The sequence below is a fragment of the Calliphora vicina genome, chromosome 5, assembly GCF_958450345.1.
Source record: "Calliphora vicina chromosome 5, idCalVici1.1, whole genome shotgun sequence".
Taxonomy (NCBI): Eukaryota; Metazoa; Arthropoda; class Insecta; order Diptera; family Calliphoridae; genus Calliphora; species Calliphora vicina.
This window is the reverse complement of record NC_088784.1, coordinates 21,498,310-21,518,206: the sequence shown is the minus strand read 5'-3', so window position 1 is coordinate 21,518,206 and position 19,897 is coordinate 21,498,310. Positions and strand designations below refer to the sequence as shown.

At 31.5% G+C, this 19,897-nt stretch overlaps 1 protein-coding gene across 2 annotated transcripts in view; it reads left to right on the top strand.

Annotated features, from left to right (window-relative positions):
- Positions 1-19,897, top strand: part of Tab2 (TAK1-associated binding protein 2) — a 47,324-nt gene that overhangs the window by 14,026 nt on the left and 13,401 nt on the right. For both annotated transcript variants that reach the window (XM_065510516.1, XM_065510515.1), the window contains exon 2: positions 17,991-19,889. In XM_065510516.1, the coding sequence (XP_065366588.1) occupies positions 18,021-19,889 (1,869 nt within the window). In that variant the 5' untranslated portion in view covers positions 17,991-18,020. The remainder of the gene's footprint in view (positions 1-17,990; positions 19,890-19,897) is intronic.

Sequence of the window (19,897 nt, the reverse complement as noted above, 5' to 3'; positions counted from 1 at the left end):
AAGGTTCAAGAGCTGCAAGTTCCATAGATATTGCAAGCTAAAGACTCAATGTTAGGTTAGGTTTCAATGGGCAGCCACTCATCAAGCAGCTTACTTGGGTCCATTCAAAACTGATCCCATTGTGATACCCAAGAAGTAAGCAGCAGGAAACTTATACGAAATACGTTGATTCCAAGTTCAATCAACCATTCTATGATGAAGGAATGGATGCGTCTCCTTCATAACTCATATAAACACGAGAGGAAGGAGTGCCAAGAATATTTTTCCTAAAGTTTGTTAGAGCCGGGCAATGGCAGAATAGGTGGGACACAGTCTTCAGTCGATAAACCGTAGGCCCATTCTTCTAGTTGGCATCAGCACAGATAACTATAGGTATTTTGGACTCATTCACCTTTTCAATATGCTATAATTTGCATAATTTGGTGGATGGTCTCCGTGGTCATGCGCCATGTAGCTGGATATCAGTCATATTAAGCCGGCTTCTTTGGTTTCCCATGAGACTGCTACTGAATCTTCATCGCTGCGCCTTTAGCGAAAGAGAGCGTCCTCGTCAACCGCCTCGTCCATTCGTTCAAAGAAGGTACCAATTTATCAATCATAGGTTTATCAAAAATTCAGTTGACGTAAACAAATACTCATTGGCTTAAATTAATAATTTTAAAGACCAAAAAAAGAAAGGAAAGGCAATTCTGCAAGTTTTCAACTGCACAGATTAATGTACAAACCCCTTGCTCGAGAGCTCGGCCTATCTAATCCCTTGCCACCATAGCTAGCTAAAAATTTAACAAGCCCAAGACAATTATTAAAGCAACAACATCTGGCCTGGTAATCCAGTCCAGTGTATGATTTCAGACCCGGAACACAAGTCGATAAAAGTCAACGTGTGTGTTACGACTCATACACAATCGACCTCGAGCGAGAATCAAGCCCAATAACCAGTACATCAATTGGTGTTCCGAAGTCTAACTAGCATAAACATCAGTACTTTAACCAACGATATTCTACCCGCTTTGGGTTTTAAACCACAGCCAGCACGATCGTCACCCATTAAAATTTAACAATGAAAAATATTAGTTAGAATAGGAAGCTGATCGATCAGCGACGGTGAGCACAATGGTGCCGCATAACTGATCGCTGACCGATCAATCAACCTGCCGTGCGGGACTGCAATGGTATGTAAATAGATTGTTGATGTTACAATTTGGATGATTTGCTGCTGGTATTCGGGTACTATCTTTAACATTCAGTTCGTGCTATTTAAAAGAGTATTCTCCACCTACTTTAGTGTTTTTGCACATAAGAGATCGAACCGTTTTTATCAGAGTCATTTACAATTGGCTCTTTTGGCATCTTTTTCTTACTGTCAACTCCCGGATTACCAAGGTTCTTCAGCAATGCCTGTAATTTTTCAACTATTTCGCACACTGTTTGCGATCGAAAATGATAATGTTTTCAAACTTGTGGATTTCTTCGTTTAACTGAGCAATCCGTGTGTTGATGGAATTGGTACTGCGGATATTGTCACGCTTATCTACTTTTGTCAACGTTCCACGAAAATCCTTAGTTATCTGGAAGGTCAATGAAGTTCAATTCGGTAGTAAAGTCGCGAAAATCCTACCTATGGATGGATATCTTAGTTATCTGGAGAGTCAATGAAGTTCAATTCGGTAGTGAAGTCGCTACTCTCTGTTTTCTGTCTGTTTTTCTATCTGTTTTCCCAAAATCGAAGATCGTGGGATTGTTAAGAAAAACTATGACTCTCCTGGATGAAGTTGATCATCGCTAGCAATTGACCCAGTCACCCACAATCCGTACCAGTGTATCGTGGTTCTCAATGCTTAGCCATCATCTCTTTAGTCTTCCTGATGTTAGGGTTAGCTGAAATCGAAGTTCCGATCTCGTTATACTTTAAACATTATATCCAAACTTCTTAACAACTCTGTAAATTGCTTAAGAGCCGATGAAATTATCTCATCTGCTTGTATCCATAAGTTATTATTTTCAAATACAGACTGACGAATTATTTAACTTGTGGTGTTGTATTTATTAGCTCTTCTTAGTCGACGGTAGTTGGCTAATTGACAACCGAAGAATTTTCACGAAAAATCCGTTATTTTTAATAATACGAAGCTCGCCTACCGAGAAACTTAGTGTTTAGGGAGGTTCTCCGATTGAGAGCTGAAACATTCTTCTAATCGGATTGAATTTAATCGTTATTGATTAGGAACTGAATAACAAAAACTGGATTGCAAAGTGATAGAACTTGTGGTCAGCTTTAAAATCGCCCATAATAAGGCCGGTGTAGTTGTCCATACGGACGGTAGATGAATGGAAAACTGACTTCTGGCGCAATATCAACTTTATAGAGCTTAGTAACTTAGTTTCAAACACGTTTCCTGGTTGTATAGCTATATACAAACTGCACATTTTAGTCAATGTTGAACCCAGTACCACTAGCATTACCTTGGCTACGTTCTTTTTGTAGAAAATTTATCCAATTGCACCTGTACAGGCCGGAATTTCGGATAAGTTTCGTCCTTCTCGAGCACAGGAATCGAGATATTGTCGATTTTGAAGGCATTTTCGATTAAACATCAATATGAGGGTCAATGTATGTTGGGGCTGATAATGTTGCGGACTCCTACGATATCCAAGACGAGCTATGTTGTCACTTTCGATAGTATGTTGCAACTAATCTTTCCTACAATTCCCTTTTATGCTTCAGACCCGAGTAGTTAAGAAGATAATTTATTGAAAAAGATTGCACCTTAATCGGTAGATATGTGATGTATCATCTTCCGGGATTTTGCATAATTTCAAATCAAAGATATTTGGAGCAATATTGCTGGAAGATGAAGATCCTAACAGAAAGATATGAATTGTATTTACTGAGATCTGGTACATGGATAAGGCTGACATAGGAACAAATACACGATATTTACTTGTGGCCATATTAAAGCTGAAACGTAGACAGCTATATGAAGCACAGCTTTGCCGGTATGTGAATAATGCCGAAAGACTAATGCTGTTTAATGAAGGCATAATTATTGTAGAAAATGACTTTTTCATTAAAATATGTGCTCGACCATCTCTACAGGCTTTAGAGGTGGATTATGGAGCTCTTCGTACTTGACAATCCTACATACGGCATTAGAAATTAGCCTTCAAGTGGCTCTTCAAAACATGATATTTAATTATTTACATTTCCTACTTTTTAGCGTATCCTTTTGGTCGCTTTTAAACACATAGAAATTTTGTTTCAAATATAATTTATTTGTTTATTTCATACAACAATTTAATGAAAAATATATTTTCAATATTTGGCAACCTGTATCTTTTTTGGTTGCAAACAAGAAAAAAAAAACAAATGAAAAATAACAAAAATTATTTATTTTTGTTGGTAATATTTTTGTTAATGCTCTTCCTTTGCCTCTTCTTGGTCATTAACGCGCATTTCTTTTATTTGTTTGACGTAAATCTCTTGTTGAAAAAAAAAAAAAAACGAAAAAAAAAATTAAGCAAAAGGTGAAAAAACACTCAACTACGAAACTGGCTAATTGTGAAGGTCGTTTACGTATGCATTATGTTTCAATTGAAATTATTGAATGAATTGTTTGTGTTTTTTTTTTCTCACAGTGCATTTTTTTGTGTGTTCTATTAAACATGTGCAAAGTTGTATTTGAAAAGGAGTAGTAAGATGATGCGATTAAATGCAACTCTGTTTGTCGCCTATTTTTGCTACTTTGAAGTCAAGGCTGATTGAAAAAGTTGTAAATACATTGCTAAATAGGAGTAGAAAGGAGTGATTAAATAACTATGTTTGTTGTTACCCCCTGTCTATACCTGATACATTTTTATCATGATAAACGTCAAAATGGTTGTCAAGATAACAAATTTTTTAGTATTCTTTTTCACAGACAACTTTGTCTTGACAATAAACGTCAATTATTGTTATGATAAATATTTGTCAAGTATAGACAGGGTGTTAATCTTGTTAATCTTGAGGTTTGTAAATACGTTAGTTATTTGTATTAAATTCCTAAAATGGAATTTATGCTTTTAAACATTTTATTAAATTAATTCTTCTTCTCTTCTATCTGTTTAACTCCCTGTGGAGCAAAGGGCCACAATTAAATTAATTAATTATTTTAAATATTAATAAAATTTTAATTTAAACAACCTTGTAACTTTTTAATTAAGCTAAGAAAAATGCAATAGAACTGCTTAATTAATTAATGTTTAGCTGTCTTGCTTTGAAATATTATGGAAAACCCAGAAAAACATTTTGTTTTTGTCTCAAATACTTTTACGTTAATGGAAATTTCAAAAACAAACATGTTTAGTTGTGTTTTAGTATTTTAACAGACAAAACATGACATAAACATGTGATTTGGCGCAAAACATACAAAAACAAATATTCAAAAACATTTTTTTTAGTCAATGGAATTTTAGAAATCTATTGTTAGTTTTTTTAATTTTTCTTTTCCAAAACGAACACAGTTCATGTGGTATCATAAAATACTAACATCCATCATTTTGAGTTTGTGAGGTGCAGACAAATTTATTAATTTTATTTTAATCTGCCCTTAATTTCAAACTGACACTGTATGGACATCTTAATTTATTATATCTAATAGCAAACTACCACATACATATATTTTAATATTTAAATTTAAGCATGTTTAAGAAATATTTTTATTATATTATTTTTTGTCTTTGTTATAATTTATATTTTTAACTTTGTTTTCTTAGAATTAACGTTTCTTAATATTTATTATGATTTTTTTTCGAACATTTTCCAACGCCCACTCATAATTTTTATTATATTTTTATAACGCTAGCACAAATAAATAGTATAAAATATTGAAAAACAATGTTTTGAAATCACGTTACAGCAAAAAAAAAAAATTAAAAATAAAATTTAAATAAATATTTAAAACATATTTTTAAAAGATCAATGATGCATTTAAAACTCAACGGTATTTTTGTCATAAAAATAAAACCAAAACATTCTCCTTTTTACAAATAAATATACAAATTTAGTTGATGTTGTTGTTGTTATAGTTCATTTTCTGTTATGGTTTTTACAAAACATACGCCAAAGTCATAAACAAAATTTAAAATTTTTCGCTGTTTCGCTTTATTCTTCATCTTCTTGACGTGTTGTTTTTTTGTTTTTGTGTACAAATATAAACAAAACTAAAACACAAAGAGAAAGAAGTGTAACAACACACAATGAAGCAAACAAAAATACGCGATTTTTTTTTTAATTTTATTTAATCACTGCATTGCATTTAAAACAATGACGTATGAGTTACATGAATTTCATGTTTTAAATATTTATTACGTATACGTTGAGGGGGGGAGAGAAAAACAGAAAGGTATAGAGAGAGAGAGCACAAAAGAAATTCGATGTATTTGCAGTGCTGCCAACTTTCTTGTGAACAAAACGATTCAAAGGCTACCGATGAGAAATTTAAAAATTCCAAAAAACAAAGAATTGTTAAAAAATATGAATGTTCGTTATTTATATGAATGTTAAAAATATTAATGTTCGTTATTTCAATGTATTGATTAACATTAAAAAAGCTGAATGTTTTTTTTTAGTTTGTAGAGTTAGTTCATGCTGATTTTTTTTAACATTTGTACAATATAAATTTATTCAAAGCTTTGACCATTGTTAGCTATGTCCTTTTCCCATCTTTCTGGCAAAATGGATTCCGAGATAAATTGCTCATCTTTTGTGGTCTAGAACGAATCAAGCCAATTTTGGATACTCTGTTCTGAAGTGAGAGTGTTCTGCATCGATCGACACAAGTAGTAGTCGGGCGGGCAAGGTCTGTACTATAAGGCGGGTGAGGCAAAACTTCCCAAACACTTCTTTCTAAATAGTTTTTAACAGTTTTTATAACATGTGAAAATATGAAATATTACGGTTTCATATCAGGCCGCATATTCTAGGCGTTTTTCGGCCAATTTTCGTTTCAAACGAATCAGTTGCGTTCGTTACAATTTCCATGTGATGGTCAGATTTCAGCAGCTCATAATATATAGGACATTTTGGTCCAACCAAATACAAATCCTTTTTTTTTAAACAAACACAAACTGCGAAGCGTTTTGCTTGTCTTCAGATACAACAAGAGTCTCTGACGGGGAATCGAACCCGCAACCCTCACATTAATAGTCCAGCACACTATCGACTGGTCTATCGGGGCATAAGTCTGCCTTTACACAGGGCAAGTTTTCTTGCCGCAAGTCTGAGTTAATAGGAGAGAGAGGCAAGAAGAAAGAAGAGGGGTACACACTTGTTTGTACTGGCAAGTCTGCAATTCTTTTTTGTTTTCTCATTTTCACTATGGCGTCTATTAGATTTTGATATACAAAATTGAACACAGACTTGCAAAAGGGAATCGAAGAGACTTGCTTCAAGTAAACTTGCTGTGTGTAAAAGCAGACTTACCTTAGTGCCATGGATATTTGGCTTAGGAGTCGATTAGGCTAGTTGGACGGGCTTCAGATACCAACTCTTACGTTTCGAGTGGATGGATCAAGTTTTCATCGCAAGTAATGATTCGGTGCAAAAATTATTTTCTTTTATAGCTTTCAAGGAGTATTTAAGGCATACAAAATGGCCTTTCAAGTTTTCTCAGCTTCAATTCGTATGGTACCCAATTTCCCTGCTTTTGGATGAATTCTACTACTCGCAAACGTTTTGAAATAAATGACAGACCCTTCAAAATGACACAAGGAGTGAGATCGAAAAAACATTAACACACGTTTTTCCTTAAAACTTTTAACCCATGTATTATTTGATTTTTTTTATACCCTACACCATGAGTGGCAAGTTCATAAATTTTTCATTTGCAACCCCACAAAGTATATATATTCTGGATTCTTATAGATAGCGAAGTCGATATAGCCATGTCCGCCTATCCGTCTGTATGAAATCAATTTTCCGTAGCCCCCAAATAACTTACATACACGATTCATACATCAATATCTCCCGAATTCTTCCGGTTCGGTTGTTATTTAAAATCGAGAAAATCGGCCGACAAATGGCTGAGATATAAGGGAAAAACCGGGTCAACCTCAATTTTTGGCCTATTTATGCCCTTCACCTTCATGAGAAGGGTATACATATGTATATAAGTTTGTCATTCCGTTTGTAATTTCCACAATATAATTTTCCGACCCTATAAAGTATATATATTCTGGATCCTTATAGATAGCGGAGTCGATTAAGCCATGTCCCTCTGTCTGCACGTCTGTCTGTTGAAATCAACTTTCCGAAGCACCCAAATAACTTACATACATACACGATTCATACATCAATATCTCCGGAATTATTCCGGCTCGGTTGCTATTTAAAATCGAGAAAATCGGTCCACAAATGGCTGAGATATAAGGATATATACCAGGACAACCTCGATTTTTTACCTATATCTGGATTACTAATTCATTAATATAGACAATCTATACCTTTGCAACGATGAAGACCATAGCAAATTGGACCTGAAATGGGTCAAAATCGGAAAAAATATATTTTAACCTGCATTTTTTTTGACCAAAATTGCTAAATATTAAAAAAAATTAAAAAAAAAATTTTAAAATTTAAAAAAAAATTAAAAATTTTTTTTAAAAAAAAATCAAAAATTTTTTTTAAAAAAAAATCAAAAATTTTTTTTCCAAAAAATTAAAAAACTATTTGAAAAAAAAAATAAATTTTGTTTTCCTAAAAAAATTTTAAATTTTTATTTTGAAGTATAAAGGCCTGTTACACATATTATTTGGAATGGTTTCAATTCCGTAGTTACAATTCCGATCGATTTCGTTTAAGGTTCATCAGATTCCGTGTAATTTTTTAATTACAAAAATATTTAATAATTCTGTATTTCTGAATTTAATTTGACTGCGTTTTTTATATTAAAGCAAAAGTGAAGTTTTTGCTACAGAAACTGATTAAAATTTTTAGAAAAACAAAAAATTACCAACAAATATCAATTACACTTTGAAAACTGAAAGTGGTTTCATTCCGAAAGAAATTTTCGTTTTACTTTTTCTGAAGAAACAAAAAACGAAATTAATTCTACTTTCGATCAGAATGGAATTCTGTGACAGGGGCTAATAATTTGGTGAAGGTTATATAAGATTCGGCACAGCCGAATATACATAGCTCTCTTACTTGTTTAAAATATATTCTAATTTAATTAAAAATAATTAATTAGTTAAATATAATAGTAATTACAAAAAAAATGTTGACCCAACTGGTGGTTGACTTGCGACTAGTGTTTATAAAAAACCGACTTTTTAAAAAACCGGTTTGTCGGTTAACCGAAAATTGGCCTTTTTTAAAAAACCGGTTTTTCGGTTAACCGACATCGAAAAACCCGGTTAAACCGGTTAACCGTCAAATATGTGTAGAAAACATAAAATGCCCAATAAAGTATATATAGCTTTAAATTTTGTAATTTTTAGTAGTCAGGAATGGTTAATATTAAATAACTGTAAATATACAAAAGAGCTAAGTCGAATTATTTTGTAAAAATTTCAAAATTATTATCTCACTAAAATAGAATTGAGTATAACTATGTTACTAGGGTATTCAGTCGACTAATGATCGTTCGATTAATCGAATAATTTCTAACGAATAATTATTCGAACAATTTAAAAATGGCCATTTTCGAATAACGAATAATTCGAACAATTTTATGTAGAATAATCGAATAAAACGAATAAAGGTATTTAAATTTATTAAATTGCTTAAAATTTTTCATAATTTCAAATTTAAATAAGTAATAATGACTCACAAAAATTGTATTGTTTCTTAAATTCGACAAATAACTAAAGACAAAGGGACTTTCGATCACTGTAGATGAGTGTTCCGATTGCTCCTTCTATAAATATATAAATATTACTGCAAGAATCTACAATTCTAAAAACAAATCTTTCAAAATTTTTAACTTAGGACTAGAACCAATGAAAATAAAAGGTACGGAATAAAATATTTGTTATTTAGCTGGCGAAATATGAGAAGAATCGAAATTAATAATCAAAATTTTAACTAAGATTAAAGTGGAGTTGAATGTGATGGAGAATGTGATTTTGAAACGGTCGTCGAAAGTGATATTGAGGATAACATTAATAATGATTACATTGAAATAGATGAAGGCCGTGATCTTAAAATATATGTATATAAGTGATGTTATTAACCGCGTACGTAAGTGTTGCAAAATATTTAATAAATCGAATGATAAACACAAATATTGGAAACTAACGTTTTGTTGCAAGAAAAGCATGGAGTTCGTCTTATACATGATTTTGAACATCGTTGAACATCTTTGTCTAACATGGTAATAAACTTTTTGCATTTGTAAATGCGTCAATCATGCTCTGCCTGACTTCAAATTAGCCACGTCCACTGACAATGATATCAAACATTGGACAGATTCCCTTTATTTTGTAATTCCCCAAAACCACTTTATTAAGCAAAGATTCGGCAACGTTGATAGAGCTTGATGTATAATACAATTTGTTATAAATAATTTAGAAATAGTGAATAATTAATTTACTAAAAAATTAGTTACTCAATTTAAAACCCGAATTAATGAACGAAATAAAAAAGTTCTTAATACGTCTATATTGTATTTGAATTCAGGATCATGTCCAACTAGCTCAAATTTTTTAAAGCATAGCTCCAAAACGGAAACTAAAGGGTTTGCTAGTCAATTGTTTTGTAGATTGTTCGGGAGTTAATCTTATCAGAATATTTCTGTTGAATATTTAATGATGGACTTTGTTTTCGATATCAATACTTGAATTGTTAACTTTAACGTTTTTTTTTGGTTTTTCTTTAAAAAAAATGACATCAAAACTTCATTCTTTACTTTTTTTAAAAAAAAAATAAATTATTCGAATAATTCGATTAATTTTAAACGTGTGATCGAATTATTCGACCAAGTTAAAATCTATTATTCGAATTATTCGTTTTATTCGAACAAGAGAAAAATCGAATAATTCGAATACCCTATATGTTACTAAATATATAATACTTGTTTTAATTATTGGTTTATTCATTAAATTTCAACCAAAAAATGTAAATCACTTGTTTAATTCAATATTTGATAATTTGAAATTTATTATCAACTCTACTTTTGATATGAAACAGAAATTGTTACAAGTCCCAAAAAAGGACTTATAAGATATAATCCCACTTCCTCTTAGCTGTGATTATTTGTCATTATAAGAAAAACTCCATTATCAGATTTGAAAAATATTTCAAATAATGGATTTTAGAACGTTTTTCGTCTCTCCTGTAATATTTCTGAAAAGCTAACGAAATGATTAATAAATTAAAATTTTAGGAACAAAACACACTAATGAAGTCAAATTTATTGAAGAAAGGTATTTACATCGAATTCAATTGAACGTTTGGTAAGATCATCACTAAGTTTTTAATGAATCATTAGTAAGGTTTAGCCTAAACTTATAGAATTATGCGGAATTTAATTTTTAAATTTATTCTGAAAAAGTTTTTAAGTATACTCATCGTACTCTACTATTTAGAATCATTGTAATTCTTAAAAATATTAATCTAAAGAGGTTTCAAATCAGACCAATAATGTGCATACAATGAATATTAGAAATGCACAAAAACGTGAGATTAATCAATTTTAGTCCCAAATTTTAAAAACCGGTTAACCGAGTGATAAAAACCGGATAAACCGGTTAACCGAAAATCAACATTTTAAATTAACCGGTTCGCAAAAAACCGAGATTTCGAAGAAAAACCGGTTTTTCGGTTAACCGGTTAACCGGTTTATAAACACTACTTGCGACCTCATGGTTAGATTTATATTTACAAAAATAATGCATTCAGGAAGTAATTACATTTAAAATTGTAAGTGAAGATTTTACATTGAATCTTTAAAAATCGTTAAATCATGAGCGAAAGTCGCTTAATTGACAACTCTGTGTGTTTGATTTTCTCTTCTTTGATGTGTGTTTCTCACGTTCTCATCTGGTGTTGCCATATGTGCAAAATATCTTTTTTTGCAAATTTTGCAATTTATAAAATAAACAATTCTTTTTTAAATAAATAAACATTTTTTTTTGGTTTAGTTTCAAAAATATCTGAAAGAAATATATATATACATATATGTATTATTAAATATGTATTATTAAAATAGCTTAAATACCAAATTAACAAAGAAATATTTAATTAGAGTAAATCGCTTTATTTACTAAGTTTTAAGTTCATTACAATAAATAGTAATAAATATAGAAAAAAATATGTAGCAAATTACAAATTATTTTTACCCCCGTACTTGTGTATGTTGCGATTATTTCAAAAGTTTTACATTAAAAACCAGATGTATTTTTATTTTTAATTTAATTGTGGTCTACCACTTTATGGGTTAAACCGATCAACTGTAAATATTATTTCCTAATCTTAAACTCTTCTAACTAATCCATAAACTCTCACTCTCAGAGAGTAAATTTCTAACGTTATCTTAATAAAATACTTATAATTTTGTTGGTTTTACTCATACAAATTAGAAAATTCATATTTAATTTCTCTATTAGGTTTTTTTCTTCAATTTGTTGCTATTGTGGTTGTTTTGAATTTATTTATTTTTTTCGTCTAGCTCATTAACATTTTCAGAGAATTTTCCTTAGTTTTTCTAAAGCATTTAAAGCGTTGACAACCAACTAAATAACGGTGGAAAAAAATTATATATATTTAAATAAAACAGCAACAAAATAAACTATAACTAAAACGTTTTCTTAAATAAATACTATAATAATTGCGGGATTTTCTGAGAAAAAAAAAAACAAACAAAATTTATGAATAAAATTTGCTTATTGTGTTGTTGTTTTGAAATAAAACTACTACAACTACTACTTTAGTGTGTTAGAAAAACTTTTGAAAAAAAAAATATATATTTTCCTTATTATAAGTATAATAAATATTAATTAAAACAAAAAAAAAAAATAAGAAAAAAAATTTTAAATTTTTATTATAATTAATGAGTGAAATTAATAAAATTTATTAAAAGTGTTTGATAAAAATATCAACATAATTTACAGTGCTAAGTTGGTTTTTTCTAATATACAAATAATATTGTATTATTTTAAAAGAAATAATATTAATTTAAAAGAATTATAATTAGTGGGAATTATTGAATTTTTAATATCAGTAAAGTGAAACAAGTTTAAATGAAAATTACCTGTTTTTGTTATTGTTTTATAAAATGTAAGTTGTTTAAATATATAATTAAAAAAGATCTTACTTAACTTTAGTTTAAACAGTTCATTATTACAATGTTTTTCAAAGTCCAATTTTTTTTTTAAATTGTGTGAATAATCATGGAAATATTTCTGAAAATTGAAAACAAGTTTTTAATAGGTGATTGTAATACAAATAATTCAAGGTTGGCTATTGATTTGAAGTGTAACGCTAATTTGGATTATTTCGTTAAAGGATTTTAATGATAAACGTAATTTTGATATTTTATCGGTAACGGTAGTCGAGCTGAAAGGTTATATTTAGACGTAATGGTGGCTTAGCGGTAACGTTATGTATTCGTAGATAATATTCGTTTGTATATTGCTCGCTAGTAGACTTCTCCTAATTATTTGTTTACGAATTTGAATAATAAATAAGACCACAATACTTTTTATTGGGTCTTATATATAATCCTTAAACTCCTCGAGGGAGCCTATAGCTATAACAAGGTGGTTACAATAATCTAGATCGCCGGATCGATGCTTGACTTTGTTCCGCCATCTCGAATGCTTTGTTGTTAGTTGTCGCTTCCAGGTAGGAGCTGGTCTCCCAACTGGTCTGCTTCCCTGAGTCTTCCAGTCTATGCATTTCCTGGCAATGTCATCGTCTGGTTATCGGAGGGTGTGACCTATCCAACACCATTTCCTCGTTCTTATTTCAGTTTTAACAGGCTGCTGGTTTGCCACCACCAAAAGTTAGTTGTTATTCTTACAGGCCAGTAAATCCGCCGAGGCATTTCATTATCTTCTTCGAATGCGAAGAAATGGCGACCTGTGTTATTGATCCGGAGCGATTTTGTTTTGGATTTATTTATTATCAGCTCAACAGTTTTGCGATCTTACTGACGGTGGAAATTTTTGACTGCATCTCTGAGAATGAGTGGCTAAGCAGACATAATATGTCATTGGCATAATTTAAGTTACTCCTCTTCTGATGGTTTTATATCTTTTGCATCACGGCATCTAGGACGTAATCTAACTCCACCTTTTTTTGGTAGATTTATGATGACTCCATCAGACAGATCGGCAGCCCACGGTTCATGAGCCCAAAATGCTTTCATAATGGGACTTAATTGTGGTCAATCAAATGAACTAAGCTATTTATATTGGATGTATAACTTAAAAATGCGGGATTTTTCCAAATTTTTAGCTTTAATTTTGAAACAATATAAATTTATTCAAAGTATTGGCCTTGTTATCTATGACCTTTTCCCATCATTCTGCCAACATATGGATTCCGAGCCAAAAGAACTGCTTTTGAGGCCAAGAACGAATCAAGCCAATATGGGATACTTTGTTCCAAAGTGAAGCATATCCCAGAGATAGCGTTCTGCATCGATCAAAACAAATAATAGTCGAACGGGGCAAGGTCTGGACTATAAATCTGGTGAGGCAAAATTTCCCATCCACTTCTTTCTAAATAGTTTTTAGCAGCTATTGAAATATTTAGCCGAGCGTTGTCATGATGGAATATTACGGTTTCATGTCTGTCAAACGAATTAGTTGCGTCTTTTATTGGTTCCCTGTGATGGTCTGGCCAGAGTTCAGCAGCTCATAATAAATAGAACCCTTTTGCTCCCAGCAAATACAGAGCATTATCTTAGAGCCAAGGATCGATGGCTTTGTTATCGATTTGGCTGGTTGGCCGGGCTTCAAAAACGGTCTCTTACGCTTCAGGTTATCATAATGGATCCATTTTTCATTCGCAAGTAATGATTCGATGCAAAAATGATTTTCTTTTATAGCGTTAAGCATCATTTCGGACATGCAAAACGACCTTTCAAGTTCTCTCGGCTACAATTCGTATGTACACAATTTCCCTGCTTTTGGATGAATTTTGCTGATCGCTCGTTTTGAAATGGCTGCTTGAGTAGCTGCCAATGATTTTGCAAGCACTTCTTTAGTTTGGCAACAATCTTCTTGGTCTTCTAACTTTTTGGGTTGACCTGGGCGATCTTTGTCTAAATTCCGTGTCAATATCACCACTTCAGAACCGCACAAACCATCTTTGAAACCGATGCAAAACTTCCCGCATATGAAGTTTTGTAGCGATCGATTCATAATTATACATAGCTCCTCAATTATACATCGGTCGTAGACCTACAAAATCATGTATATTCTGATTCCTTATAAAATTCTAAGACGATCTAGCTAGATGTCCGTCTGTGTGTGCTTTTGAAGGCACGATAGTGTCAAGAGAAACGGAATTATCGGAATGAAATTTTCCCTAGAATATTCGTTGTTCATTAGGCATGTATGTATGTCCTATGCTTAGAATCGTTTTGATTTTGATGGATCTAAATATATGAAAAACTTTTTTCGGAATGATATTTTCTAGAAATAGAAAATATAAAACACTAACCAGAAAAGAAGTAAATTTTACCTAATCTACAAATAAAACAACCAGTTCATCAAATAATCACCGTAAGCATGTCTCTATACCGTTCATAATGATTTCGTCAAAGACCATTGTCCGAAGTACAAAATCTAACAGTTCCTTGTTCAAAACATTCCTTGTTATCACTTCAAAAATATCACTGAAATATTGAACATACTTCTTTGTGGCATGTTCAGTGACACAAATTGATTTCGTTTGAAAATAGATAAATTGTTGAACTTGAACTTTCCATGCCATACTAAAACCTAACATTGATCCAGTCATTGATATTTTTAAAGAAAATTAAACTGAATTTCTATTTATACAATTATTATTTCAAGAAAAGCTTGTTATACCCTTCACCTTCGTGAGAAGCGTATACATATATAAGTTTGTAATTTCTACATTTTTCATTTCCGACCCTATAAAGTATATATATTCTGGATCCTTATAGATAGCGGATACGATTAAGCCATGTCCGTCTGTCTGTTGAAATCAATTTTCTGAAGACCTCTGATATCCTTGGGATCCAAATCATCAAAAATTCTGTAAGACATGCTTTCGAGAAGTTTCCTATTTAAAATCAGCAAAATCGGTCCACAAATGGCTGAGATATGAGGAAAAAACCAGGACAACCTCGATTTTTTACCTATATCTGGATTACTAAGTTATTAATATAGACAATATGGATATCTAATGATAGATATTTCAAAGACCTTTGCATCGACGTATATAAGACTATAGTAAGTTGGACCTATAATGGGTCAAAATCGGAAAAAAAAATTTTTAACCCGAATTTTTTTTTCAACAAAACCAAAAATTTAAAAAACCAAAAAAAATTTTTTTAAATTTAAAAGAAAAATTCGAAAATTTTTTTAAAAAAAAATGAAAATAAATTTGTTTACCTAAAAATATTTAAATTTTGTATTTTGAAGAATAATTTGGTGAAGGGTATATAAGATTCTTACTTGTTTTCAAAAATATTTAAAACCAAGGATTTTAGAACGTTTTTGTCTCTTCTTTAACATTTGTGAAAAGAGACTAAACACGTTTGCACACTAAGCTAACGATAAAAAATGTCTTAAGATTGTTTTTGTTGGATTGCGACATATTAATTGAGTAATTGGAAAAGTTTCCTTTGTATTGTCAACCACTGTACTTTAAACATGATGCAATAAATTTAAAATCAATTTAACTAAGTTTAACACAAGTTTAAACCCTTAACAAACTTAATCTCAATGAAAACTATAAAAGCTTTTTTTGATTACAAAAACTCTTTTGTTCCATATAAAATTGAATAGAAACAACCTTCCTGCCTTAATTAAATTAACAATTATTGTGAAATAAGTATTTTTCCCTTAAGAAGCCATATAATTTGATGTTTATTTATTTATTTTTCTACAAAAATAAAACAAAAAAAACTCAAACACTTTTGTTTAACAAAAATAAAAAAGAAAATACAATAATTTATTAATACAAATTATTAAAAAAAAAAATTATTTCATTTTCCAGAATTAGAGCAGACACTAATTTGTTTTCATTTCGGCAGAAACAACTACAACATAAATATTTCAAAAAGAAGAGCAATTTTCTTTATTTTTTTTTTGCAACAACAAGAAAATTATAAACAAATGACAAGTGAATTTAAAAATATTTATGACACCACAACAAAACAATACACACAGTGAAAATTTTGTAAAAAAAAGAAAAAAAAACACTTTTCTTTTATGAAAATTAAATTTGTTTGCAAAATTTCAAATAAAATAAAAATAAAATCAAACTGCGCCAATCATGTGCATGCTGTAGGTGGGTGTGTATGTGTATAGTTTATTTAAGAGAAATGATGCAAAATTATTAATTAGAAAAGTGGTTTATTGCAATTTTTCTTTAATTTTTTTATAATCTCTAATAACATCAAACGGTGAAAAATTAATTTTATAAATAGAAATTCCAGTTAATTTTCTTAAAAAAGATCGATGACTTATTCAAGGTTAGGTTTTAGTATGGCATGGAAGAAAGTTCAAGTTCAAAAATTGTATGTATTTTTAAACGATATCAAACCGATATTTTATTTTAACGGTAATTGTAGTTATTTCGATAACGGTATTTTGGCGGTAATAGTATTTGCTCCGTATTTTAATGTTAACGATAATTTCATACTGAATTAAATTATAAATAGAAATTAAAAAAAATTGTTTAATAATTTGACAAAGGTTGTATTTTATTATACCCTTCATTCGGCACAGCCGAATATAGCTCTCTTACTTGTTATATTTAAAATGTTGTAGATTTAAATGAAATCAATTATTGAAATCAATAATAATTATTTTTATATTTTAAATTATTTCGATGGCTTAATATAAAAAGGCCCTAACTCGTGTTTTTTTAAGTCGAGATTTTTTGGCTAATTATGATATATGATCGGACCTTTTATCGAAATAAACGAAAATCTGGACTTACAAAAACCCCAAGTTAGGGCCTTTTTATATTAAGCCATCGATTTATAGAAGTAAAGATATTTACGATTATATCGATAATGTTACTTTAGCGGTAACGTTAATTGCTGTTATTTCGGCAACGGTAACGATAATTGAACTGCATGGTTATTTTAGGGGTAACAGTAATTTAGAGTTAACGGCTCCCAACATTGGAAAAAATCTAAATATTTCTAAACTTGTTTTACTTATTCTAGCGTCTTCTCTAAATTTTCGAAAAATTCACTTGAAAATTCATCTCCAATACAGAGCTAATTCCAGACATACACGATACAGTTTTGGAAGCTATTCCCACTCTGGCGGTGAACCGATTCATGTCTTTTATAAATTTACGAAAAACTCACTTGAAAATTCTATATTTTTCATAAATTGTTGGTGAAAAACCATTTAAAAAAAAAAAAAAAATATCTGAAATACAGGGCTAATTTCAGACATGTACAATATAGTTTGGGAATCTACTTGTCCCAGTCTAATCTCTCTTTGGTGGTAGCCTGAATCACGTCTTCTCTAAATTTCCAAAAAAATCATTTGAAAATTTCATATTTTTCATAAATTTTTGGTGAAATACCTATTTTTCCAAAAAATGCCAGACTTATGCAATAGAATTTAGGAATCTGCTAGTCCCAGGCTACTCCCACTCACGCGGTGACCTGATTTATGTCTTGTAAATTTCGGAAAAAATTTATTTTGAAAACTGAAAATTTCCATTCTATTTTTATTCGCTATATTTTTTGGTTTTGCAAAATTTTAATTGTTTGAATTTTTAATTAATTCCTTGTCTATATTCAAAACATTTATTTATTTAAATTTGTTTTTTTTTTGTCTAATTTCAGGTTTGCGATTTTGTTAAATGATGGCAAAAGATGGCGGCTAAACCACCAAAGCCGCCAGGAAATTTTTTAAAATCATTACTAAATCAACACAATAATAATAAAAATCAACAACAGCAACTGCAACACAACAACGAAGACGACGATATAATAGAAAGCAGCAGTAGTGGACAAGCCATAACTTCTACAGAAACAATAAAAAATCCCGCATATTGTAACGCAGCAATAACGCCGGCTATAGAAGCCACCGCAAAGAGAACAAATTGTAATTGTAGCAATATTAGTATAATGCACTTATTTCATGAAATGAAACAAGAATTTCCCACTATACCGGATACGATTGTAGCTCAATGTGTTAATGAGAATTGTCACCAACGTGAGAATTGCATACAAATGTTAAGGAATGAATTGGAATTGAATCCAATACCGGCTCAAAGTTATCCTGCCAAAGTTTTACATCCACCAAATAATAACAATACGACTAATCATATTAATAATAGTAATAATAATAATAATAGCGGTAATACAACGACACTACAAAAGCCACCATTACAGCAAAAACCGATTGTAGTGCAGCAAAAACCACCATTGAAACCGATAAAACCCATACGTACAGCACCATTACAACCACCATCATCATCATCATCATCAGCTGTACAGCAAAGTAATAATAATTGTGCAAAAACAAATGCAATATTTGCTAAAAATACCAAGACAACAAATAAACAGTTAGCTGGTGGTGAAGATATAGCTAATAATGAAGGTGGTAGTGGTGGCGGTGGCGGTGGAGGTCCGGGGGGCCAACTTGAGTCAAATGATATGCCCACAAAAATTACACCACAATATAAACAATCGATAGCAACGAGTACCGTTAATTCAACAACAACAACAGCAGCAACAGCAACTGAGGTGAATAATAATGATAACGTTTGTGTTGGAGAGCCAGTTGAGAGAAATTTACCACGACAGAGACCCACCACTCTCAATTTGAATACGCAATTGCAAAAACAGCAGCAACAGCAGAGACAACGTTTAAATGTACAATTGCAGCAACGTTTTCAAGAACAACGAAATAGACAACAACAACAGCAACATCAGCAACAACCACAAAATCCTACAATCATAACAAAACCCCTACGTAAAGCACCCCTACCCCCCATTGCCCCAAAACCCTCACACTATCAACTCACCAATCACACTAATACCAACACTAATGCTGTTAACAGCGGCTTTTTAAATGATTCTCTCTCATCGCCAAATCACACAACGACAACAACGACGACGAGTCCCCTATCGGAATCGGAAATTTCTGTTAGTGTATCATTATCGACACCTTCGCCCACATCGCCTAATACCACAACAACTCACCGTCATCCACAGCAACAACATTTGCAAACAAAATCACCCATTCGCCATCGTTCAGTCATTACTTTACAACCAGAGCCACCATACACGCGTGATTTTCTTTTTACGCCTGCCTTAATAACATCGTCGACGACACCTTCATCGCCCTCTTTGGCAGCGCCTCCCAACACAACAGCACTACAAACAACAGCAAATTCTTCTTCGTCGGCCAACTCTTCGCCCACAGCCTCTGTGGCCGGTTCACAAAAAAGTTACACTTCAGTTAATCTCACATTGCGACCGCCTGTCTCACCAACCAGTGCGAATCCAGCTCTACAACCCTCCACCATTGATATAACAGCTGGGCCGGGGTTTTCGGGAGCCAGTGGCGGTGGCAAAAGTCTTCACTATTCCAGTACATCGTATGATGCTCGTTTGGGCTATCAGCAAAACTTTCAAATAACCGTTACCGACGAGGGTGGTGTATTCAGTGCTTGTCGCTTACGTCCCCAACAACAACAGCAACACCAGCAGCAGCAACAACGTTGTCTCAATCAAGTAAATAT